This window comes from Medicago truncatula, chromosome 6 (assembly GCF_003473485.1).
Source record: "Medicago truncatula cultivar Jemalong A17 chromosome 6, MtrunA17r5.0-ANR, whole genome shotgun sequence".
Classification (NCBI taxonomy): Eukaryota; Viridiplantae; Streptophyta; class Magnoliopsida; order Fabales; family Fabaceae; genus Medicago; species Medicago truncatula.
Genome location: NC_053047.1, coordinates 7,268,829 through 7,294,329, shown reverse-complemented (window position 1 = coordinate 7,294,329; position 25,501 = coordinate 7,268,829). Strand labels below are relative to the sequence as shown.

Here is a 25,501-nt window from a genome sequence, read left to right as displayed (position 1 = left end):
CAGAAGTTACAGATGTTGAGATTTCACGATAATCAGGGTGGAGGATGCTACCAAGAGATTAGATTAAGCATGGATGCACTCTAATAACAATGATTTTTCCAAGAGAAATCTTGAACTAGCTAGATAGCATGCTTAAAATATATTTATTTTATTGCGACTTTTTTATGAAGTATGACTGTGACTTGCTAAATTATCAATCCTATTTTATTTCATTTATTATACTTTAAGGGGATTTATTTACTTGAATATTTAAGGAAATTAGTGTTTTTATTTGATGGTACATTTAGAAATTATCTTCTATTTAGAAAAACAGTTAGGTTCAGTTGATAGTAGCAATTCTGTTTGGTTCAATGCATATTTTAATAGTTCAGTTCGAACAAGAGAAATTAAGTTGGAATAGGGTTTGGTGTATAAAACTGGTTCACGGTTCAGTGTAGTTCGGGCTGAAGCACAACCGGTCCGGGGCGGTTTCTGTTCAGTGGGACAATTTGATAGGTTGTTTACGGTGAACCGCTATTTAAAAATCACTTAAAATTCTGTTGATGATCGACAACATCCATCAGAATTAGAAGCTTCTGATCCTCCTCGTCTTTTCAGCGTAGATGTTGATATGACCGGAGTTGATTTGAACAAAAACAAGAAAAATTGAATAAGAATTTAGTTTTGAAGTACATGTATTCATTTTCTCATGTTTTTGTTGAACCGACACCGATCAAGTTACTTTCTCATCCACGAGGAAAAGGATGACAATGACATTCCAATTTTAGAAGGCTATGTCTGTCATCTTTGGAGTTTCAGACGATTTTCAAGTGCCAATGAATAGTGAACCGTCTATGAAAGTGGTCGAATTTAGAACTTTCCCAGGAGAAAACCCCTAAGAGAAAACTTAGATGTTGTTGTATGTATGTCCCATTCTGATATTAAAAGATTAAATTTTCGGTTAAATTTAAAACTAAAAGATTTATACTATTACATATACATGATCTATGTGCTAAATTCTGATGTTGCAACTACGACCAAACATGATGGACACATACATTTGTGAATTGTGATAGAAAAACAACTTACAATGAATTTCTGATATTCTTAAACCTGAAAATTCTTATAGGAGTTCAAGCATGTGCCCTCTATAAACCATGTTTGTTTTCTTTGGTAGTTTTAGTCATTGCTTTGGTTACGACATGAGAAAGAATCCCAATAGGGCAAAAGAACAAGCATAGAGAAACTGAATGCCTAGTCTCAATCTGATTCTCTTGTCCATCTTGAAATACCTGCCTGCATTTATATCCACAAATATATCGTTAGAATAAGCTTTAAATTTGCTTTTAGTCCCCACAAACATGTCCCATTCTGTGTCTGAATTATAGCTTTTGATAATTGTTAGTCTTAATATTTGGATCATGTTGACTTGGTCATGTAAAATAAAATCAGTTATATTTTATGGATTGTACTGCGTAGCACTGACACTTTCCATTGAAGGTGTGTCTGGCATCCCGATACGACACTGGCACATATAATTACATTTAATTATTTCATTTTCTCAAATTACTATCTGTATGAACATGTCAATTTTGTTGTAATTAGTAATTCAAACTTAGATTGTGCGTGTTGTACCTAATTTTCCTATTTTTTTCTGTTTTAGTTAGTTAGAGAAAACAGTTACTTGCAGAGCAAGCAACAACATTAACAGGGGTATATGTATTACCTTTTGAGTAATTGAGTAATAAATCTTTCATATTCATTCCTCTTCTAAATACATCTATCTTCCCTTAAGAAAAACACAATTCATCCCCAACAAATGTTACTGTCTGTGTCGGTGCTTTATAGGTATTGAAAGCAAATATCTCCACATATTAGGGACTAATATAACACGAACCAAATATTGCAGCGGCTAAAACAAGAAAGCAAGGACTAAAAGCCGAAAAATTATTTTCAGGGACTAAGATTGAAATGAAGCGTATTTAGATGAACTAAAATCGCATTTAAACCTAATAATAACCGAGGAATGAGAAAGTAATGTAATTGGGGAGGGTTAGAAAAGAGGCAAAACCTTGCAGCAAAGAGATCAATAACTAGCAGGTGAATCCAAGCAGAAGCTAAAGTCATTTCACTAGAGAACATTTTTCCTATACTAGTTAGCTGCACCAAATAAAAAACAAGATATCATTATGTATAACTAACTATTTTGAAAAGTGAAACTGTAATTTTATTGATGAATACTCACCTCTGGTAGCAAATATTTACTTGCAAAAAGAAGTTCAACTGTCTCAGGTGTCCATGAAAGGTACAATAAATATGCATATAAAATGCCAAGAATTACATATGGCACATTACTTTGCATAGACTTTTTTGTCTGCATTTTTTGCATTCAAGGAAAATGAATTAGGCTTATGAAAAAAGAAAATAACATACTAGTGCTTGGTAGAAGAATATGAAAAGACTTATTTGAACTCAACAAACATACAATTTTAGCAATGATTTGAAAACAAACCAGATTTTTACGATTTGGTTATTTTAGCGTTTCAATCACAGTTTCGTCCCAGTTCGAGCAGTTTAAAGCTATTGAACCAGGACTTTAGCAATGTTTTGAAAACCAAACCAGAGGGTTCAACTTGTTGAATCTTGAAACAGCATTGTCTGTTGTTCAGTTATTTGAGCGGTTCAATCACAGTTTCATCTCGGTTTGAGTAGTTTAAAGCATTTGAACCAGAACTCAAAGTTTTTGCTGGTTCAATGTTCAATTTTTAAAACATGCATATTTGCTTGAAACAAATATTTATGCAAATTATATACTTGTGTAAAGGTAATGATAAATATCAAGAACCGAAAATTTTGAAGATTTTAACAAATCGTAAGAAACATACTAGCTCGGAATTCGGAGCTAGAGCCATGAGAGTGTAAAATGGGAGTACTGCTGCTGTTCCTATTGTAAAGGCACTGCTAGCAAGTTGTGATCCAGATAACACTGCAACATGTAGAGAGAAAAATCAATATAGGAGCGCATGAATTAATTTGGACCAACTTTTTAAAAGTAGCAAAGGTATCACAGAAAAAGGATTACAAGAAGCATTTACTGGACTGGCTTTTTTAGGAGATGCCACCAATCTCATAATTTTTTGTTTCACAACAATTCTTGATCCTCCAATGAAACTCCAATCTCTGATTAAGTTGATTCTACTTTTCACAATGAGTTTTTTACATAGCTCAAACTTAGCATCATTGCTTCTGATAGGGAGATAATACTTTTGCCCAGTCTTCCCCAAGTTATCAATCTTCAAGAAATAGAATCGCAATTATAAGCAACATTCACCAATTGAAAATACAATTATGTTAGTTATGAATTAGAAAAGGATAAACTCAACATGATTGATCTTTATCTTACATTACATTACAATTGAACATTTTTTCCTAAGTTTTTAAATAACCAGTGAGACTTTCAAGTCATGGTTCAATTCGTACAACCCCAGTTGATATAGATGACAAAAAAAAGGAATATTAAAAAAGTTAAAAAATGCAAACAGTAAAATCGGTAAAATCAACTCGAGTTCAATCTGGTTAACCAGACTGTGGTAAATGAGATCAAACCCCACCAAACTGGTCGATTCCATATTGAACCTATTGGTTAAGTTCGGTTTTTTAACCATTGATCCATAGAATGGTAAACAATTATGTCAAACAAGGTCGGTCCAATAATTTGCAATAGTGAGGTCTTAAACAAGTTTTAATATATGAGTTCTTTTTGTCTATAAACATGGCCTTTTTCGTGAGCCTAAAACTATAGTTTAGTTTTAGTAGCCTAACCCTTAGACCGACTCCGATGCCAAATATCATACGATGCAAAGATATTCATAAATACAAAAACTATGCATAAAAAGAAGATCTCAAAGAAAAACCAGAACATGAGATAAAATAAGAAACACCAAGATCATATCAAACAAAAAAAAAAGCAGTACCTTAGAATGGCAAAAGCAAGTAGAGAAAGCCATGGTTGAAGAAAAACAAAGGAACTCGGTATTGGAATGAGCAACAATAGCCACTTCATGAATGTATGAATGAATAATAATATAATGCACAACAGATAGCAATGACAGCACTTTCCACTTGAATGTCAGACCCCAAAAAAAGAGGAAGAAAAAAGGGTAAGTAAGTGTCCACTAACTGAAAATAGAGAGTTTGAGTCTTATGGAAGACAGGTAAATGCACTAAACAACAAAAAGTTTCATAAAATAGCATGACAAACACAAAGTACATTCATCTCCCCTCAACTTGCAACTATATTTTTTTATTTGATTAATGCTAACAACACGTGTTGGATTTGAGTGTGTCGAGGACACTTTCTAACACACTTTCTTAACACGCTATTTCAGTTTTTGATTTAGACCGTTGCATCAAGATTTGACAAATACTTTGATTTTGTATTTTTGACTCGTTAATAAAGTTGGAACTTGGTTCAATTCGTTTAATTTTCATCTGACGATCCAAATTGTATGACAATGTTAGATGTACAATTCATGTTAGTCTAATTAAATCGTGCCAGGAACTATTGTTAAATTTACACACACATATATACATAACATTTTGTGGAGCTTCCATGTTACATTCGTAAATTGAAGTATACTGGTATTACTTGTTTCTTAAATCAATAAAAAAATTGAAAATTCGGTATCCGGTTTAATAACCGACTACTCCAAAGGGTCCAATCTCATCATCCATTTGTGGGGGTCTCATTTAAAGTTAGCGCATATCTCTATATGGATTTAATCCACCAAAATTAATACAAAGGGAATTGAATTGAGAGGGACACACTTCAAGATCTCAATTCAGCATCACTAGACTAACTCAAATGTGTTCCTAAATCAATAAACTAACTATCACTTTTATAAAATAAAGAGATATTTACATAGATAAATAAGTAAAAGTAACAAATTTTTGCAAATTTATTATAACAATTATTTTTCTTAATTCACCTGAAAAAGACATTTTTCTTCATTCTTGTAATTTCTATTAAAAATTCTTATAATAAAGACCTGTATTGTTATTGTATTTGTGATGTTGAAATAAAATAACATTGTTCAATCTTGAAAATAACAACACTTTTGATTTGGTGGGGACTCAGGTGAACAATAAATATTTTTATAGAAACATCATGACAGAGAATCTACAGCATTTTTCAATGTACTCCCTTCGTTTCTAAATATAAGCAAAATTGATTTTTTTAGATTCATTTATATACTAATATATATGGTTCATAATATGGATCATATACATCACTAAATGAATGAATCTAAAAAGTTAATTTTGTTTATATTTAAAAACGGAGGGAATAAGTTTACATATGTTGTGGATCTAATAATAATTCAGTTATTTATTGCATGGCAAAGTTTGATTGAATTGACTTACTGGTGGAACAAAGCAAAGAAACAACAATTCACCACTAGAGTGGGGCCTATCTCGTGTCCTTTTATTTTGGAGTTCATTAGTGCACTTTTTAGAGTGGAGGATTATGTATGATTTTAAATATCAATTACAAAAAGAGGTTAAAAAAAGGATAACTTTTTTAAATTAATTATGATATATTATTGATAAAAAAAATATATATATATATATTCTTTTACAATGTCAATTATTAATTATGTGTACAAGAAAGCAGAACAAAATTTATCACTTGGTGTGTGTGAATTTGTACTTCTTTAGATAATTGTACTAGTACTCTATTTATCTTTTTATAAAAGTAGTACCATTTTGCTTTATAAAGGTACTAGTACTTGTAAAAGTGAAATTTTAGGAAATGTTAAATTTCAGTGAATTTCATTTGGCAAATTTCAGTAAAATTTGGACAAAATTCACTTTATTATTATCAAACTGTAAATTAAACTGCGATTTTTTTCAAGTTTTACTTTTTGAATGGACATTTGAAGACTCCCGATTAAAAACTAGAACTTTGTAGTTTGTATCGTACCATATAAATTTAAAGGTCAAGTTAACTTGTTTTTTAAGAGAACAAATTAAAGAATTTTAGTAAAAAAATATGTATTGAAAAAAGATAAATGTTAAATTTTTGAAAATTGAATAGCAGTTTTCTAAGATTTTTTTTGTTAAGTTATCTAATGTTAGAAATTCACCTTTTTAAAGATGAATAAATGGAGATTCGAGGTTCAATCCTTGGTTCTTGCATATGTTATATATTATCTCTTACCAAGTGAGATAAGCTCACATGACAAAATATTTCTATTTCTAACTTCTTAACTTTACTTGTATCGCAAGGGCACAAGTTTTCTAAAAAAATAATAATAAGGATACAAGTTATCATTTTCCTATATTTAAAAGGCTCAGTTGTAATTTTGTTCCTTCAATTTTTGTCATTTTATGGATTTAGTCTCTTTTTTTAAATTTGATAATTTTGATTCCTCCATCACTTTTTTGAAGTAAAAATGTTGTGATATGTGTTAAATGGTGTGGTATATAATCTAATAATGAGAAAAGATTAACATCAATTAAATTGTATGAAAAATTCCTTAAAAATTTCATTTTAAACATGTCATACCACCAAATATTTGATGGAGTAGTCAAAACCGACAAATTTTAAAATACGGAGACAAATTCCAAAGAAAAAAATAAAAGCATGAGGACTAAAACTACAATTAAGTCTATTCAAAATTCTACAAATGAAAAAAAAACATTGTAAACTATTGATCAAAATTAAATGACTAAGATCTTTCTATAATCACTATTTGAATTCAGAAAATTCATTTCCTAAATCCACATTATTAAAGTTGTATTAGAGTCTCACATTGCTCAAGTTTCGAAGATGTTGAATGTATAATTATGTTTTAACAATCTCGTCATTTGAGCTGGTTTTTGAAATGTGATTCAAGCCCATCTAATGTGATTTTAGGGTCGGTTTAAAGATTGCAATGTGATAATTAGACAAAAGACTCGCACCAGACGTGGTGGTGGGTTTTGAAATTGTATTGTAGTCTCAAATCGCTCCTATTTTCAGTTTGTTGAATCTATAAATGCGCTTATGAACCTTTATCCTATAAGCTAACTTTTCTAACGAGATGAAAACTCATTTTAAAACACCTTGTACTTTGTAGTAACCAAGTAAATGGCAGAAAGAAAACTAAACAACATATATAACCCCAATATTTAATGTACTTTCTTTCTTGTTCTGAATATAAAATTCTTCACCATCACACATGAAAGGTGCATCTCACTCACATTCTTACAAAGATTGTCCTAAAACATAATTTTTCAATTAATACACTAGATGGTTTTTTTCTTCACATTTTCAGCCTTCAAAACAAATGAAAAATAAATCCAAAGAAACCAACAATTGAAATCAACATCATAGAGTGAGGAGCAGCCACAAGAACACTACTAGTAGTGTTAGACTTAGAACTATTGTTTGAATATTTTACTAGGCTGCAATCAAGACCTTTTTTCCCTTCTCTGCACTCACTAGCAAATAATCCAAGTGGATATTTTCCATAAGCATTTATGTAACCAAACATAACTGCAGCACAATCAGTTGTCAAGTCATTGAGCTCATCAGCAAATGGACAAGCAAATTGTTTGAATGCCTCACAACAAGACTTTGGAGGGTATCTTGGTGCTTTACATTGGCTTGTTATGAATGTGTAGTTCTGGTTCTCAAAATCAACTTTACAAGCTGCACAATTTCAAAAGTTTGTTTTCTTCAATTATTGGCATAAATGGAAAACTACAAAAGAATTTTGGCATTGAAAAAATAAAATAAATATTTTTTGTTTAATTTTTAATTTTTCTTGTTATTATTGAAATATTAAACATGACACAATATTGTTGTGTTGATTTTTATTATTATTTTAGGTTTTTTTGTAAAAAAAACAGTGGAAACAATAAATATATAAAAATAAAAAGATTTAAGCCAACGGGCGAGGGGTTGAAATTGCACCTGCGATTTTTGTTCTCCACCGTCTTACAAGAAAGGTGCATCTCACTCGCATTCTATGACACCATATATTTATACAAAACCTTGAGACATTTGAAATAGAACCCACTTCTTTTATATATCATACATTTCTTTCATTCTTAGTCGATGTTTAACTAACCACTCACATTTAAATTTCAACAATCTCTCTCCCTTATAAGTGTGAGTCACCTACATAACTAGATTTGATCTGCACTAAGATCTCACTTTCACTCCTTCAACTAACTGTACCATAACTCTAATACTAATTGTTGAGGAGTCAGGTGGAGTGCGAGAGCAACAATGAACTAAACGTTCAATATCTTTCAAAAAAACTTTGACAACACATGAGTTTTTTAAAACTCAAGAGTTTTAGTAGTCTTACCTTCACGCCGGCCTTAAGATCAATGGAACCAACAAGACTTAAGGTACTTTTGTTACATTATGATAATTGAAAGTAAATCCATGTTGAGAAAGAATTAAAACAAAAAACAATTTATATAGGATAAAACTAAAAGTAAAATATAAAGAGAAACATGCATCACAAATTTGTTAATTACCTTTTAAGTCTTGTAGGAGGGCACGGCCAGTGGATGCAGCAGACTCAAATATGTTATCTATGTAAACAAATTGAAACCAGATTTTTAATAAAAAAAATTGAAACCAAACTAAACCAAATTGATCATATGACACTTTGCATCATTGAAAAAAGTTGTAAATTAATAGGAAATTATTGTATACCGGATGGAAATGGGGAAGAGGAGGCCAATGTGATGAGGAGGAAAAAATAGAGAATGGAAGCAACATTCACCAACTGAAATATACAAACATGAAATTTTTACATTAGAAGAATAATAGATAAACTCAAAGTGATTGATGTTTATATCTTACATCACAATTAAAAAAAATTCCTAACTACTATAAAATAATCAATGAAACTTTCGGATCATAGTTCAATTGATTCAATTATATTTAAACCAAATGACAAATAAATAAATAATCATAGTAAAATAAACAGAGAGAAAAATGAAAATAAATTAAAATATGCGAACATATAAAAATCGGTAGAATCAACCATGATTCCACCCGAGTTGAGTTGAATATGGTTTAGTTAGACTGCAATGCAACTAGGATCCGGTTAAACGGGTGGATTCTACAACATTTATCCATAGAATGGTAAAAAAAAAAAAAAAAAAAAAAAAAAACTATCCCAAATATCATAAGATACACAAATACCCTTTTTTTCCTCAAAAGAAAAAAAAAAAACAAATACCCATTTTCATTAATCAAGTTCGGGATTTTACAGATTGAAACAAGAACTAAAAAAACAAAAATGCATAAATACAAAAATCTCAACCAAAAAAAAAAAAGAGGAGATAAAATAAGAAACACTAAGATCATATCAAACACAAAAAAATGTACCTTGGAATGGCAAAAGCAAGAAGATAAACCCATGGTTGAAGCAAAACAAAGGAACACAATATTGAAATCAGCAACAATAAACAAACACTTTCAATTTGATGAGAAAACAAAGTACTTTTTTTTTTTTTTAGGGAAGAAAACAAAGTACTTGAATGTCTTGTTACCAAAACAAATATTGTTACCAAAAAATTATTGAATGTCACACCTAAAAAAAGAGGATGAAAAATGGTAAGTAAAGTAAGTGTCCGTTAACTGAAAAAAGTGAGTTTGAGTATTATGGAGGGACAGGTAAATGCACTAAACACCAAAAAAATTGCCAAGTAATACTACTTGACAACATTCACGTGATCAAAAAGAGTTTAAGTGTACCTTATTTTTTATATATTTATATTTATTCTAGTACATTATTTTGTAAAATTTATGTTTTTGAATTTTCTACATTTATGTATTTGTTGATGTAGACCTTTGAATCAAGATTGGACCACTCATATTTCAATTGTGTATTTTAGACTCTATTGTTTAAGTCAGTACTTGGTCTCCCATTTTCATTTGACGGTCCAAATTAATTACATGACAATATCAAATGTGTGATTCTCAAAAGAGTACAAAATATGGATTTGAAATTCAAGTTTCAATCATCTCACATACTTCAGCCATCCATTTAGAGAGAATAGATAATTTAATGATTAAAGTATACATCAGTATGTTTATGAAGTTGGATAGTTCAACTAATTGAAGTAAAAGATATGTAGTTTGAGGTCCTGGTTCGAACTCGTATAAAGAAGAAAAGTTAATACTAACAACTAATTACTAATATTTGTCATTAAAACAACTACATCAATTTCTTTGTTTTTTCTCCCTTTCTCTCTTTAAATTGACCTCTCAAGAAGACGATCCAAGTTCTTTTTTTTTTTTTGACACAAGACGATCCAAATTCTTAAAATCCATGTCACATTTGATCGTACATGATCAGAAGGTGGCTGGCGGTGCTTTCTTTAATGTGGTGGTTCACGGTGGTGAGAGTACTTCAGTGAGCATTGGACCGAATGGGGAGTATGTACCTGCAGACACTCTAACGCTCAAGTCAGTAGAGGTTCATAATGGGGGGTTTGAGAGTGAAAAGAGAATCTACCTTGGAGGTTGCGAGAAGCCTCCTATTTATAGAGGTGGGTGAATGCAGAGCCGTTGTAATGGCACATGTGGGTCCCGCGGTTACGAAATCGGAAAAAGTGTAACCGTCGGTGAGATATTCGCGAGAACGTGGGAAAGAGACGTTATTGTTCGTTTGAACAGGTCTCAGTTGCTCCGAGCACCCCCCCCCCCCCCCCTATGAAGAAGGGGTGTGTTGAGAGTAAATAGTTAAATGCAGCATTTGGGCTTGGTTTGTTATTGGCCTCAAGCAATTGGGTCTAGTTATTTGACCGGTCCAGAACAATATTTTTTTTTTTTTTGTAGATAGACGAAATGATAAAGTCATTATAAACTCACAGGGTCGAACCCCGATCATGGCACCCGGCCTAACAATTTCGGCATTTTTCCAGTTGAGCTAGGAGTTGTGGATGGTCCAGAACCATTTTTTTTTTTTTTGGTAGATAGACGAAATGGCAAAGCCATTATAAACTCACACACACAAGTGGAGGTACCAAGGTTCGAACCCTAGTCATGGCATCCGGCCTAACAATTTCGACATTTTACCAGTTGAGCTAGGACTTCTGGATGTCCAGAACCATATTTAATCCTACAAAGAAAAATATTGTCGCTCCTCCAAAATAAATATTGTCAAATTAGTTCACAAATGATATTTTGACAACACAAATGTTGTCAAACACTACATAATGTTACGCTTTTGTGTGTTTTATTGTTTTTTTTCTCTCTCTTTCTCTCAATCACGATTAAAGTTGTGTTGGCTATAGTGATATATTTGTGATGTTGAAATAAAATTTCTCAACTGGTGGGATTAACTCAAGTGAACAATAACGATTATTACAAAAAGTGTGACAGAGAACATACAACATTTTTTATCATTCAAGTTTATGTATGTTGTGAGTCTACTAATTCAGTCGTTTATTGGACAGCTGAATGTGCTTGATCTTTGTCAAAAAGAAAAGCAAAGAAACAATTCATTACGGTGGCCACTTATATCTCTCATGACCTTTTATTTGAGAGTTGACTAGTGCACTTTTTTGAGGGATCAAGATCCTCTCTATTTATAATTTTTTTCATTTGTTGCAATTTGGAGAGAGATAGACACATAGAAAATAATGATGGTGGGATCCACTTAGTGATAGGACCCACCACTTATTTTTTTTTGTCTATCTCTCTCCAAATTGCAACAAATGGAAAAAGTTATAAATGGAGAGGATCTTTACCCTTTTGATTACAGGATCGTTATTACTCCCTCCGTCCCTAAATGATCTAGTTGACTCTGACACACATACCAATGCATATGTTTTATCTTTGATATCTTCAATTTTCTACTAAAAAAAATTATAAAAATTTAATATTTTAAAAATACTCATCGAGACGAATCCAACTACATCTTACATGATATTATTTATCTTTATGAATTAGTATAAAAGTATGGTCAAAGTATGTTAAGTCAATAATCTATATTGTCAACTGAATCATTTATTAAGGGACGGAGGGAGTATTATTGATTATGCAACAGATAACCCCTCTCCAAAGGCATTCTAGATTTCTAGTATTGACACAAATATAAATGAATAGTATTTGGTCACACACATACATCAAAAACCTTTTTTTTAAAAGACTAATTCATTTTATTATTGATTTCTTTTTTATTATTAGGAAAATAAAAAATTGATGTTTATGTCGCCAAACACTATTCATTTATATTTGTGACCATGGTAGATTTTCTCCCCCTCTCCAGAACTTTTAAACTTATATATATATATATATATATACCAAATTACACGATGGATCCTTTAAATTTCACGTTTGTAATGAATTGGTCTTTTAAGTTATTTTTGTAATTGGTTCGACGTAGTCTTCCGTCAAAAAAACCTTAAAAATTGATGACAAAGATATACGTATGTTTCTTTTAAACTATTGTAAAAATGAGAATAAAAAGGACAACTTTTATAAAAAATAAATAAAAAAATAAAAAAAAATTGATATTATTGATGAAAAATTCATTCTTTTACAATTAATCATCATCTGTACAAGAAATTATAACAAAACATATCCCTTGATGTGTCTCAAAGATGTACCTCTTTAGAGAATTGAACTAGTACTTATAAAGGTAAAATTGGAGGGAATGTTAATTGACGACTACAAGACACATTTCAAGAATGCTTCAATGTTTCCTTCATGTCCTCTTCAATTTGCAAAGATGAGAGGTACAATGTCAATTGATTTGTGTTATGCAACATAAATCGACTGATATTGTACCCCTCATCTATTTTCAATATCCTTACAAATCTTGATGCTGAAAATCTTTCGCTTTTTGTCTATTTTGTGGAGTATTTGACGCTCACGTAATGCTTGTTTGTGTGGACCAAATCATGTTAATGTAACCACCACTTGAAGCCTAACATTAGATATGGTTTGGGATTAGATGTTGTGCAATCATGTTCTTGATGATGCACACATTCCCCCTCTTTGTACAACATGGACAAAGCCAATGAATCAATGACTCGAGTGTAACATTGATTGTGCTCTTTTTCAACGTGAAGGGAGGTTTGGTATTAATATTTGTTTTCATGACAGTCTTGGTCATCTTATTCAAGCTCATACACAGATTTTTCCCTTTGTTGCCCAATGGTCGAATGCGAAGCAACTGATCTAGCCCCAATACTTTTTACTACCCTTTAAATTATATTTTCTCTATTATTTTTTATGAAATAAAATGAGTTATCCTTTTCTAAGACAATGTGTATGTATATTTTAACTATTGTAAAAATTAATAAAAGGGCAACACTTTTAAAATAAACCTAGTGACAAATTTTATCACTTGACATGTCTTAGGGATTTACTAATTCTTTTAGAGAATTGTGCTAGCAATTAAGTGAAATTTTAGTAAATGATAATTGCATCATATCATAGTTATCATGCAGTTTACATGTTTGGATTAAAGTTTGCAAACATTAATGAATTTCATTTCACAAACTGAATTTTGCAAAAGCAATATCCTCTTAAATCAAGTTTCAGCAAAATTTAGGTAAAAAAAACCCAAACATGTACCAAGCTAGCCAAAGGCCAACAAATAAATCAAAAACATCATAAGTATAAACTACTGATCGAAATCAAATGGTTGAGATCTTTCTGCGGTCACTATTTAACTGCAGAGAATCCATTTACCCGAATCCACACATTGTACTTTATAATAATCAAGTACATACAACAAAATAAACATATAAAACTTCAATAATTAATAATCAATATACTTTTCTTGCTTGTTCTGAAAATAAAATTATCCACCATTACACATGAAAGGTGCACCTCATTTGATACAAGAGATTTTTTTTTCCTTGACATTTTTACCCTTTAGAACAAATGGAAAATAAATCCAAAGAAACCTGCACCTCATTTGATACAAGAGAATTTTTTTTCCTTGACATTTTTACCCTTTAGAACAAATGGAAAATAAATCCAAAGAAACCAACAATTGAAACTATCAACATAGAATGAGGAGCAGCCACATGAACACTACTAGAAGGGTTAGTAGTATTAGTTATCTTAACATTTTCACAATCAAGACCTTCTTTTCCTTCTTTGCATTGATTAGCAAATAAGCCAGGTGGATATTTTCCATAAAGATTTATGTAACTAAACATAACATTAGAACAATCAGTTGTCAAGTCACTGATCTCATCAACATGTGGACAAGCAAATTGTTTGAATGCATCACAGCAAACCTTTGGAGGGTATTGTGGTCCTTTACATTGACTTGTTAGGATTGTGTAGTTCTGAGTCTCAAAATTAATTCCACAAGCTGCACAATTCAACAAGTTTTTTTAATAAAAAATAATTCACTTATTGGATCAACAATTGATTGAAAAACTACAAAAGAAGTTTGGTATTGAAAAAATGAAAAGGAAAGTATAGAGTAAATATGTATCTTCTAGGTATATGTTTGAAGTCATGATGAGTTTGACGAAATTACGGTGACACAATATTTTGTTGTAAATTTTAAAGTGTAACGGCACACTGCGATGCCACCAAAATTATTGTCGATCCACATATGAACAAAATCATTTCTATATTCCTAGAGTTAAATGAGTTTTCAAGATAAAAAAATAATAATAATTTTGCTCAATTCCCTCTAAATGAGGTTATTTCCTCTTAATTCATGGAAATAATTTTCCCAACCATGGTATTAAACAACACCCTCTAAATGGAGAATTGTCAATATAATGAACAAATTTGTTAATTGCACATATCATGAGAAAAAAATACCAAGTTTATGATTATATTGCTAATGAAATTAGATGATCATATTTTAATCAAACAAAAAAAAAAACAATTTATCATCAATGGAACCAACATCATTTAAGGTACCTTGTTACATTATGATTTCTTAATTTTAATTCAAAGCAAACCCATATTGAAGATGAATGAAAACCATAAATAAATTGAAGATGAATGAAGACCATGACCTATATAAGATAAAACTAGAAGTAAAATCAAAAGAGACACATTCATAACAAAAATGTTAATTACGTTTCTTAGCTTGTAGGAGGGCACGTCCACTAGATGCTCCAGACCCAAATATGCCATCTGTGTCAAAACAAAAACAAAAACTCAAACCAATATAAACCAATTTTAATAAACATGAATATCTAAATATGCATGATTGATCATATTAAAAAATTAATGTACCAGATATGAATTGGGAAGATGAGACCAATGTGGCTAGGAGGAAAAAATAGAGAATGGAAGAGAAGAAGGTATATGAACCCATTTTCTCTTTCACTCTCACAAAATTTTTGTTTTAAAATTTTCTATTTTCCTTTGAAGGGGTGTTTCCTTTTGTTTTTCTTGTTCTTGGTTTGGGAGAGATGAAAGGGAAGATGGTGACATTGCATGAATTGTGGTGGAAATGAAATTGGATTGTTTGTTAGATTTGGCAATGTTTTAATGGCTCTCCGCATGTTTCCTTTGCATTTAGTAGTTATTTTTTGGTAATGTAACTACTACTAAAATATAGCTATGTTGTTATAACTTATTCACAATTTGATCCAAAAAAAAAAAAGTTAATAATCAAATTATATAATCATAGTGCTGTATTTTTTTAACATTATGTAAGAAAATAATATTTTCAAAGATACACGATCTTGTATATCTTCTAAATCTAATATTAATTTATAATTAACTATCAGGTATAAAATTAATTTTTATGCATAATTGAAATATTCACTAAAAATATTATTGACTAATGAGTAACAGTGTTATTTTTAGGGATAACAATGTTATTTTTGTGCCTCGTAGATCCATTCTCAATAATGCACTAGTAATTTTATTTTTTTTGAAGAAGTTAAAATGGAATATAATACTGAAGTCTGGAAATTTTAGCACAAGAAGTGCAAAAACCCCAGCTGAAAGAGTATCAAATTACAACCACAGAACAAAGGGTAACAAAAAATAAAAATAAAAGATCAAATGACAAAATCACCCCATTACAGATAAATACCCAGACAAGGTAAAGGGTTCAACCACCACAAATGGTAGGAAAAAGCAAAGGTAGGACGGTTCGCTTTCAGCCACCAGTATGATTGAAGTTTAATTTTATCTAGTAATTGAATGAACGAGGCCTCTTTTTGATGAAAGACCTGAGTGTTTCTTTCTATCCAAATCACCCACACACAAGAAAGCCATATGAGATTAAAAGCTGAGCGGTTGCTTTTGGAAAACCCGCCTAAGGTGCCAAATTGATACAAATGATCTGACACATGTTTAGAAAACACTATATGGAACCTAAGCCAGTGAGAAATACCATACCACAGTTTACCAAAAAAATCACAAGAGAAGAATAAGTGCTCTGCGTCTTCTAACATGCCACATCCGCCCACACAAACTTGAGCATTTGGTTGTATAATTTGTCTTTTAACTAAATTGTCTGTTGTTGGTAATCTATTAAGAAGCAGACGCCAAGCAAGGAGACTGACTTTTAAAGGCACTTCCTTATTCCAAATTTCAGTTATGTGATCAGCTGCCAAGTTGTTATTCGTTGAAGACAACAAGTAATTATAAGCACTTGTGACGTTATATTTGTTGGATGAATGTAAATGCCAAATCCACCTGTCAGAATGATTAGACTGCAAAACAATATTAGTTAAAATATCACAACACTCCCGCACCTTCCCCTCCTCCCAAGCTAACAACCGACGCCGCCACTTCCAAGCTTCACCCTCCTCCCCCCACCCAAGTGAATACATATCAGCCACCGTTGCCATTTTATTAGTAGCAAGATCAAAAAGGCGACTAAAGCTATTTTTCAAAACCATGCCATCAATCCAAGGATCCCACCAAAATAAAGTTTGTGTACCATCTCCTACCTGTCGCCCAACATTAGCATCAAACCACCGACCAATTCCCACACCAGCCCCATTTTTAATATTAATCAAATTATTCCACCAAACAGAGTTAAATCGCCCTCCTCATCGATTATTCCTCCTACCTCCCCGTATCGTGATGCTAAAACTCTATACCACAAACTCCTATTTTCAACCCTAATCCTCCAACACCATTTAACAAGTAACGCCAAATTAAACTCCCTTATCCTCCGCACCCCCAAACCTCCGTTCTCTTTTTTGGAACAAATAGTGTCCCAAAACTAGTAATTATTTACTGATGACTATCGAGTTGTTCCATTATATGAAGACGAAGACGAGAGGTAATGAGAAAAGTGTTGCACTAAAGTTAGACATTAGTAAAGCATATGACGGGATAGAATGGTCTTATCTCAAAGATGTAATGTGCAAAATGAGGTTCTCTGATAAGTGGGTTGGATGGATCATGATGTGTGTAGAATCAGTTGACTACTTAGTCATTGTGAACAAAGATATGGTGGGTCCTATCATCCCAGGGTGCGGGTTGAGGCAAGGAGACCCTCTATCACCTTACTTATTCATTTTGTGTGTTGAAGGCTTATCAACATTGATTAAATATGTTGAAAATATAGGGGAACTTCAAGGTGTACGTATTTGTCGTAGTGTCCCGGTGGTGTCTCATTTATTGTTTGTTGATGGTCGTTTCATGTTCTTCTAAGCAGAGGAAAGCCAAGCTCATGTGATGAATCGGATTTTAAAAAGGTATGAGGAACCATTGGGTCAAGCTATCAGCCTTCCTATGTCCGAAATATTCTATAGTAGGAATGTCCAAGAACCGTTGCAACAATCCATCGCCAGGTGCGTACGATTTTAGGCACTTAGAAGTATCATGGATTGCCATCAATGGTGAGGCACAGCAAAAAAGCAACATTTAGCTTCATTAAGGAAAGAGTCTGACTGAAAACCAACAGTTAGAGCAGCAAGTGTTTGTCCAAAGCAAGTAAGGAAGTCATGATCAAATTTGTTCTTCAAGTTATTCCTTCTTATGTTATAAGTATCTTCAGATTTCAAAATACACTCCTGGATGAAATTGAAAAAAATGATGAATGGCTTCTTGTTGGGACATGGGGGTGCAAGTAACAAAGGGTTGCATTGGTTATCTTGGGAAAAGTTATCACTGTACATAAATCATGATGGTATGGGTTTCAAAGATTTGGCAGCCTTTAATATTGCAATACTTGGAAAACAAGGTTGGAAACTACAAACTACAAACTGATTCGAACAGTTTAGTTTCAAGAATCTTCAAAGCCCGGTATTACCCTAATAATAGTTATCTGAAATAGAAATTGGGACATAATCCAAGCTTTGTTTGGCGTAGTATTTTTAGCGCTTAGGTGGTTGCCAGGTAAGGTGTCTATTGTTGGTGAGCCATGGATAGGGACAGGGTCCATTATTCCCCTTGTTGGCCCTCCAATCTTATTCAGTGGGACATTTGATTGATCAAATTACTAAAGTTTGGAATGAATAACTAGTTCGATACTTGTTTGTAACAAAATATTTTAAATACTCCCTTGCACCAACAAGTTCATATGGATAGATTGGTTTGGAAGGCCGAAAAGAATAGATGTTACTTTGTTAGAAGTGCTTACCACATTTTCATTGAAGACATTTTCAATAATGCTTATTTACGGAAACTCGAGTACTGGAGTGGTATATGGAGGCTGAAAGTACCTTAAAAAGTCAAGAACTTGGTGTGGAGAGTCTGTAGAGACTGTTTACCTACGAGTGTAAGGCTACAAAAGAGAGGCGTCAACTGTTCATTAGCTTGTGTCATGTGTAACGACCCCCATGAGGATGGCTACCACATATTTTTCATTGCAAGACAGCAATTGATGTATGGAGTGATGCTTGGCATTTGATTGCACAATCTCTAAATCATTTTGATAACGCGCAGACATCATATTCAATATCGAGTAGTGACTATTGTTACCATAATGTGGAGATCTAGAAAGCTCGAAAACCTTAAGTTATGGCAACATATGTCAGGGTCGAGCGTTACAATCCTAGAAAGATCCAAGCATCTCCTAGAAGGGTAGAGTATAGCTAATCGTAAGCAAAATCCCTCAGGTCTTCAACTACAGGTCTTCACCAACATGCTAACCATAATTCGAATAACAGGAATAGATATATCAGATGGAAGAAGCCAATGTGTGGTAGGCTTAAATGTAATGTTGATGCCTCATTTTCTAACTCCAATAATAAGGTAGGTATAGGCATATGCACTCGAGATTCAGTAGGAAACCATGTTTACTCAAAAACCATCTGGTTTACCCCATTATGATCAGTTGACGTTAGAGAAGCTTTGGGAATTTACCATACAATTTGGTGGATTCATGAACTTCGGCTCACAAATGTTGATTTTGAGGTTGATTAAAAAATAGTAGCTGATTCTTTTAACAAAGGCCTGGGAGATATCACCGAGTTTGGTTCCATTATGGATACTAGTATCCAATTCAGTAAATCATATTTAACAAACTCTCATGTTGAGTTTATTAGGAGGCAAGCAAATGAAGATTCCCATGAATTAGCCAAGGCAACCAAATTCCATCATAGCTTCCGTATCTTTGATGAGATTCCAAATATTACTGATTTACTATTTAATGAAATGATATAAGTTAGTTTTCCTAAAAAAAATGGAGAAAAAGATGTAAATAATTATGCACAGATTATAAAATATTAATCATTAACAATTTTTCCTACAAGAACCATAAACATCGAAAAGGTTTGTGTCTAGCATATTTTTTTGGTGCTAACTCTTCAGTTTTCAAGGGAATGTGACTTTGATAATTTGAAATTCATCTGGGATGTAAGCAAAGTTCGTTTAACTAAAAATTGTTTCTATCAGAAATTAAACTCGAGTTTTCCGAATAATTCGGCTTAAAAGAAGCTTATTAACTACTTTAGTTCAATCACCTGATTTTACGTTTACCGTATTTGAAACTATGTATCAGTGGATTGAGAGTTGTTATTCTCACAACAATAATTTCCCAAAAACTCATGTAAATGACAAAAAAAATCCGACAATAGTTAACTACGGTTGATTTTTTTTGTTATTTCCATACATTTTTAAAAAACAATTGATGTCAAAACAGCAATTCTCCAATGAATTTGGCCTCAAAAGTGTGAAGCCGAGTTGATTTAGGTCAAATTTGAATAGTAGTAGATGTTTTGTATGGTATTTATACATTGTATTCATACACTATACCGTATTGTTAACTCTCGTGCATTTCATTGCTTGAGTATTCCATAACACTTCTCTAAATACTTGTCGTATGCTTCTTTCAAATTAATGAAACTATAACAAAATTTCTATAATTCCTTGTATTAAACTCCATCAATCTTTTTTTTCAATAAATAAATTTTATTGATAAAGGTTTGAATCCATCGTCAAAGTAAGCGAAACTGTATCCACCATTTATGAAGGGTTGCAGAGAGCTCACACAATCATGTACTCACAAACCTTTCCGATGGATCTTCTAGTGTGTAAAATTGGGACATTTGTATAAATTGCACCAACTTTTTACAGTGTGGTGACTCAATTGATCGAGGGATTTTACCTTAACTGGGGCCTTTGTAAAATAGATATAAATTTTATCTTGATCGATCACTGCTGTAGTTTAAAACCCTACTCTTTATAATATCTATTTTATCTTGATCAAATAGATATTATTTCTTTAACCTTCTTTTAACGGGAGTGGTTATGGTGCATAAGGAAATCCTTATGTACCGTGCATAAATCCCAACATAATTGCTTCCTACACCCCCAAAGTGAGCCAAAACCATTTTTGTTCAAAATAAAAGAAATCTGATGATTGTGATGTGTTTATGCACGGTGCATAAGGAAATAACTTATGCACCATAACTTTTGCCTCTTTTAACCTTGTTAAACAATTTTTTATTTTACAAAAATAATATTTTTTTGCCTAATTCATTTATCGATTTTCTTGGCCATCAAAGGAGTAGTTATATTTTCTTGCTTGTCTCCCAAGCTTCAAAGTAGGTCTCCGCATAATCCACCCGTCATTTCGAAACTCCAACACAAACATCGACAATAGAAGAGTACAAAATATCTTTTCCACACAACTTGTTAAAAATTAAGCGAACATATTAACATCGCCGTGACAATGTTTGACGGAATGAATTCTTGATAATGGAAAGAAGAAGATAGAAGATATGACCGTGCAAAAAAAAAAAATGGGCAGAATATAAATTTGAATCAAAACATTTAATTCAACATCTTTGATGTGATGATTGTGTATATTATGAAACATGAGGGGTGGACGGGTTGCAATATTATTATTTTTGAAGGGAGAGAGGAGTAATTTTCTCTAAAATTTAAGTGACCAAAATGAAAAGAAAAAAACTTGAAGAACCCAAGTGAAATTTAAACATAAGGTATAACTTAACCTTTTTTTTTCATATATGTAATAAAGAATAAACGTTATATATTTATTCATATACAACATGACTTTGATCATGTAACAAAAAAATATTGTAAAAGAACAAGATTGATTGTGTTTGTTTCTTTCTTAACTAGGAAGTTTCAATATTATGTTTCAAGCTATGTTCATCAAGCCAAGAAATGATGTCACCAAGAATTTGAGTAATTGTTTCATCAGACTCACCCTCAATTAGGGCATGTTGAGCATCTTTGTAAAGCTCAAGTTTCTTGTCTGAAGAGCTTGCTTTTTCATACAATGCTTTGCTCACTGATGGATCAGTCACTGTGTCAGCTTCTCCATGAAGAATGAATAATGGTAGAGTCACCTATAAACATAGTCATTACATGTCAAAATTAATAAATTTTCTTTACACTTATAATAGAAATATACGTCACAAAACATAACATGTCGATAATGCAGGTTATTTTTTATAAACAACGCGGTACAAGTGTAACAAGAAAATGTAGATGCATGAGTGACAAGTTGAGTACATACTTCTTCCAATTTTTGTTCGATTTCTTCAGTAGTTTTAAGCAGTTCTACAGCAGTCCGCAGGCGCGGTTTATCCTTGTAACTAATAACATTATAGTGTGTCTGCATAGACATTAGATAAGTGTCACTGTCAAGAAGTTGCTAATAAACATATTAACCAAAAAATAATGCATCAAAAGTATGTCAGAAAGGAAATTAGCGCGAAAAGGAGGCATCATTGTTAGGCCTACGAACCTGTTCCCTCTTCTTTGGATCTTTGAATGCTGCATCTCCTATATCATTTGTCGGGACCATCTTATTCTTTGGAAGAACATTGGACATAGCAATTAGCATTTTTACAACCAACTTTGGTGGAACCATTTTCTCTGAAATCTACGAAAAAGTTGCAGGTTAAATGTAGGTTATAAACAAACCATTTCACAACTCTTAACCATGACTGTGGTTGAGAAAAATTACTTTACACATTGGTGCACAAAGAATTGCACCATTCCATGCTTTAGGTTGTTTGAAGTGTGTCTTCAACGCAACAGCTCCGCCCATAGATTCGCCGAAAAGAAAGCATGGAAGAGACTTGAACTCCGGATTTTCTGTCATACAAATAAACCAAACCTTAGCTTCAATACCTTAGTTACTTCATAGCACCAAACCTTAGCATTTTACAACGGTCTTCGAGGGGATTTAAACTCCGCCGCCTAAGTTTATGAGCTGTTTTCATTTACTTCCATAAGCGCATCAGACTAGCTTATGAAACAGCTTTTAACTTACACAAAAACAGTTCGAGTTTTTCTTTTGTTATAGAAAATGTTGTACATAAACACGTATATGATAAACGATTAAACGCTAATGATATATACACGATTAATTAGTTGTTTATCCAAATAGAACCTAAGTACCTTTGATTTTGGAGTACTGCTCAATGACATCGTCAACAAGCTGATCAAAACTAGTAATATAGCCATGAAGACCTTCTGAAAGACCAAATCCTGGATAATCCATAGCAAAAACTCCATATCCACATGATGCAAGTTTTCTAGCTATTCCTGCAAATGGTTCCAATGTAACACATGATTGAGTTGATAATCCACAAGATAACTCAATTTAGTTACTTATAGCCTATGAAGCACGGAAACTCCTCGGATTAGGCATGTCTCACGTGTCTGACACTACACCGACACATATAATTACACTAAATTATGTGATTTTCTCAAATTATTAGCAGTGCCGACGTGTCGGTGTCTGTGTCGTGTCTGGTATTTGTGTTTGTATCCATGCTTCATAGCTTATAGCTATCATAAGTTCTGAATATCAGTTACATGCCTTCAAAGAAAAAAGTGCAAGTGTCTCCATATCCATGACAGAAAAATACTGCTGCTTTTGGCTTAGATTCCTTAGGAAGCCAACTTTTCCAAAAGATCTCAATCCCTTTTGAGTTCACCTCATAAGACTGTTTCAAAGCATACACATACATTATGTTATCATATTATATTAATAACAAGGAACAATGATAAGGTGAACTTGATGAACTATGTAGTACTGATACTTCAGATTGAACGTCTCGGTCTGACACATGTGGTTTCATTCCATCACTTTCAATTTCTCAAATTATTAGTGATATACCATACAACTTCAAGACCAAATTGTATATTTACCATTTCAAACTAAACTATTTACCTCTTTCATCTCTAATCCATCACATGGAGTCTGCAAAACATAAACAAACAAAATTATTGTTGTTTATATTTAAATGAAATAAAATTTACTATCTTCAAGTTAAATAGCACATCAGATAAAATAAGTAACCATTCCCTTCCCAAATAATGTGATGTGATGCAAAATGTTAAAGCCAAAATAAAGGATTAAGGAAGTACATATGATGCAATTAGAGTAAAACAAAACATGCCACATTGAATACAACAATAACAACAAAAGCTTTTTTTTAATTAATCAGATAAAGTCAATCACATAAATCAAACAGTAACACAATGTCTAGTACAGAACCATGTTTGATAATAAACCAATCCCCTCTCTCACACTTAATTAAAAATATTAAACAAATTTTTTATGTAATTGAATAAAAAATTGTAAAATATTTGTAGGATGTGACTGAACAAAAAGTGATAATAGAAAATGTGTTGTTGGTAACATTTATCTTATTTATAATAAATTAATAACATATTAATATCGACTCAATTGGCTTTAACACAACATCTTTCTCAACCGTTATATTACGGGTTTCAAACAAATAAAGAATTGAGACCGAAATGTAACAGTTGAGGAGAATATGGTGTTCGAGTTTTGACGGACTAAATTGAATATTTATGTAAGTACAGGTGCACATAAAAAACATGGAGAATTTTTTTTATTGGAAGATGAAAAGTACAGTACTACCTATCATTAAATAGCTAGAAACTAGAACAGTTCCTCTCTCTCTTTCAAGTTTCACCTACCCTCTTAGGAGTAAGAAGTACCACCAACTACCAATCTGAAAGTCAATGTATTAACTCAACCCTACGTAACCATATTAAGGGACATGATCTCAAAACAACCTTCTACTAAAACCTCAAACCTAAAACTATGTCTATGACACAGACACATATACCAAACACGACATCAAAAACTAACACGTTGATATTGACAATAAATTTGAAAAATAAATTATTTAAATGTAATTATTTGATATTTGATATTATACCGTAACATGTATCAGATACTAGACATATCTTTTTTGCGTAATTACGTGTATGTAATCAAGGTTATATCAACAACATCACCAATTTCAATGCACTAAAAAAATCATCACCAACTAAATGCAATCTTCCCAGAAACAAAAACTCAAGAAGAATAAAAATTTAATAACAAAAACCAGACCAACTTTGAAAATTCAATAAAAAAAAATAGGGTTTGATTTATTTCATCAATTTCATTATTCCATCAACAAAAACAAAAAGCAAAGACACAAATACCTTAAATAATATATGGTCAATACCAAGCTGAATATCCTTAAAAGCCTCACGAGCTTGTCTTCTAGCAGGAACTTCATCCATTTTTGCATCCAATTTCTTCTGCAATTCATTATCAACACCTGGTAACCTCTTCATCCTTGATAAATTTTTTATACCTTCACCTTTCTTTTTCTCTCTCACCCTTGAATTCTACACAATTCTAAACACTTTGATTTGCTTTGTTTTAATGGCCCAGAAACCAAAATCAAATGAAACTAAATCTCATACACCACGTGAAAAAAATATATAAAAAAAGTTAATGTGAAAAGAATATTTGTTTTAGATTATGAAATGTGCCAAAAAAAACTAGAAGGTGGAATCTATGAAGCTTCGTAGGTTATGATATTTATATTAATCATTAGTTTGTTTTTCATAAACAAACAAAGAGGATCCGAAAACTAAGGTAAATCTGAGTCAGGATTTAAACAAAATAAAAAGGATAATGACACGCAAAATATTAAAAATAATAATAGATAAATAAAAAAGATGCTTATACGACTGGTCAAAAAATAATAATAAAGATGCTTATATACGTGTAACACACACTGAGATACTCTGAACCATAGATATTAAATTATGATTTTTTTTTCATTGAGTTGAATTTAACTTATTAATAAGGTT

General features: G+C 32.0%; 4 protein-coding genes across 4 annotated transcripts; all 4 read right to left on the bottom strand.

The window, feature by feature from the left end:
- Nucleotides 1-920: 920 nt before the first annotated feature.
- On the bottom strand, nt 921-4,170 carry LOC25495624 (protein ABA DEFICIENT 4, chloroplastic). The gene is made up of 6 exons (XM_013595850.3): nt 3,954-4,170; nt 3,062-3,272; nt 2,865-2,965; nt 2,225-2,353; nt 2,051-2,139; nt 921-1,275 (listed from the first exon to the last, which is right to left on the bottom strand). The coding sequence occupies exons 1-6, from the start codon at nt 3,984-3,986 to the stop codon at nt 1,128-1,130; spliced, it is 711 nt and encodes a 236-aa protein (XP_013451304.1). The 5' UTR covers nt 3,987-4,170; the 3' UTR covers nt 921-1,127.
- Nucleotides 4,171-7,124: 2,954 nt separating this feature from the next.
- Nucleotides 7,125-9,516, bottom strand: LOC25495623 (GPI-anchored protein LLG1). Its single transcript, XM_039826842.1, has 4 exons — nt 9,374-9,516; nt 8,693-8,765; nt 8,512-8,568; nt 7,125-7,672 (listed from the first exon to the last, which is right to left on the bottom strand). Exons 1-4 carry the CDS (start codon nt 9,404-9,406, stop codon nt 7,299-7,301), a joined length of 537 nt encoding a protein of 178 aa, XP_039682776.1. The 5' UTR covers nt 9,407-9,516; the 3' UTR covers nt 7,125-7,298.
- A 4,196-nt stretch (nt 9,517-13,712) lies between these two features.
- Nucleotides 13,713-15,463, bottom strand: LOC112422730 (GPI-anchored protein LLG1). The gene is made up of 4 exons (XM_039826813.1): nt 15,215-15,463; nt 15,056-15,112; nt 13,995-14,327; nt 13,713-13,911 (listed from the first exon to the last, which is right to left on the bottom strand). Exons 1-4 carry the CDS (start codon nt 15,294-15,296, stop codon nt 13,880-13,882), a joined length of 504 nt encoding a protein of 167 aa, XP_039682747.1. The 5' UTR covers nt 15,297-15,463; the 3' UTR covers nt 13,713-13,879.
- A 5,859-nt stretch (nt 15,464-21,322) lies between these two features.
- Nucleotides 21,323-25,280, bottom strand: LOC11422536 (caffeoylshikimate esterase). Its single transcript, XM_003618702.4, has 8 exons — nt 24,842-25,280; nt 23,550-23,579; nt 23,196-23,322; nt 22,772-22,918; nt 22,335-22,465; nt 22,113-22,250; nt 21,882-21,980; nt 21,323-21,711 (listed from the first exon to the last, which is right to left on the bottom strand). Exons 1-8 carry the CDS (start codon nt 24,974-24,976, stop codon nt 21,478-21,480), a joined length of 1,041 nt encoding a protein of 346 aa, XP_003618750.1. The 5' UTR covers nt 24,977-25,280; the 3' UTR covers nt 21,323-21,477.
- Between the last annotated feature and the right edge of the window lie 221 nt (nt 25,281-25,501).

Coding starts and splice junctions, on each gene's coding strand:
- LOC25495624 (XM_013595850.3), bottom strand. CDS start 3,986: ATGGCTTTCTCTACTTGCTTTTGCCATTCTAAG. Junction 3,273..3,953: donor CTTGCTTTTGCCATTCTAAG/GTACTGCTTTTT, acceptor TATTTCTTGAAG/ATTGATAACTTGGGGAAGAC. Junction 1,276..2,050: donor ATTGATCTCTTTGCTGCAAG/GTTTTGCCTCTT, acceptor ATATAAATGCAG/GCAGGTATTTCAAGATGGAC.
- LOC25495623 (XM_039826842.1), bottom strand. CDS start 9,406: ATGGGTTTATCTTCTTGCTTTTGCCATTCCAAG. Junction 8,569..8,692: donor CTCTTCCCCATTTCCATCCG/GTATACAATAAT, acceptor TTGTTTACATAG/ATAACATATTTGAGTCTGCT. Junction 7,673..8,511: donor CCTCCTACAAGACTTAAAAG/GTAATTAACAAA, acceptor GAAATTGTGCAG/CTTGTAAAGTTGATTTTGAG.
- LOC112422730 (XM_039826813.1), bottom strand. CDS start 15,296: ATGGGTTCATATACCTTCTTCTCTTCCATTCTCTATTTTTTCCTCCTA. Junction 15,113..15,214: donor ATCTTCCCAATTCATATCTG/GTACATTAATTT, acceptor GTTTTGACACAG/ATGGCATATTTGGGTCTGGA. Junction 14,328..15,055: donor CCTCCTACAAGCTAAGAAAC/GTAATTAACATT, acceptor TGAATTGTGCAG/CTTGTGGAATTAATTTTGAG.
- LOC11422536 (XM_003618702.4), bottom strand. CDS start 24,976: ATGAAGAGGTTACCAGGTGTTGATAATGAATTGCAGAAGAAATTGGAT. Junction 23,580..24,841: donor TTGACCATATATTATTTAAG/GTATTTGTGTCT, acceptor TATGTTTTGCAG/ACTCCATGTGATGGATTAGA. Junction 21,712..21,881: donor TCGAACAAAAATTGGAAGAA/GTATGTACTCAA, acceptor CTATGTTTATAG/GTGACTCTACCATTATTCAT.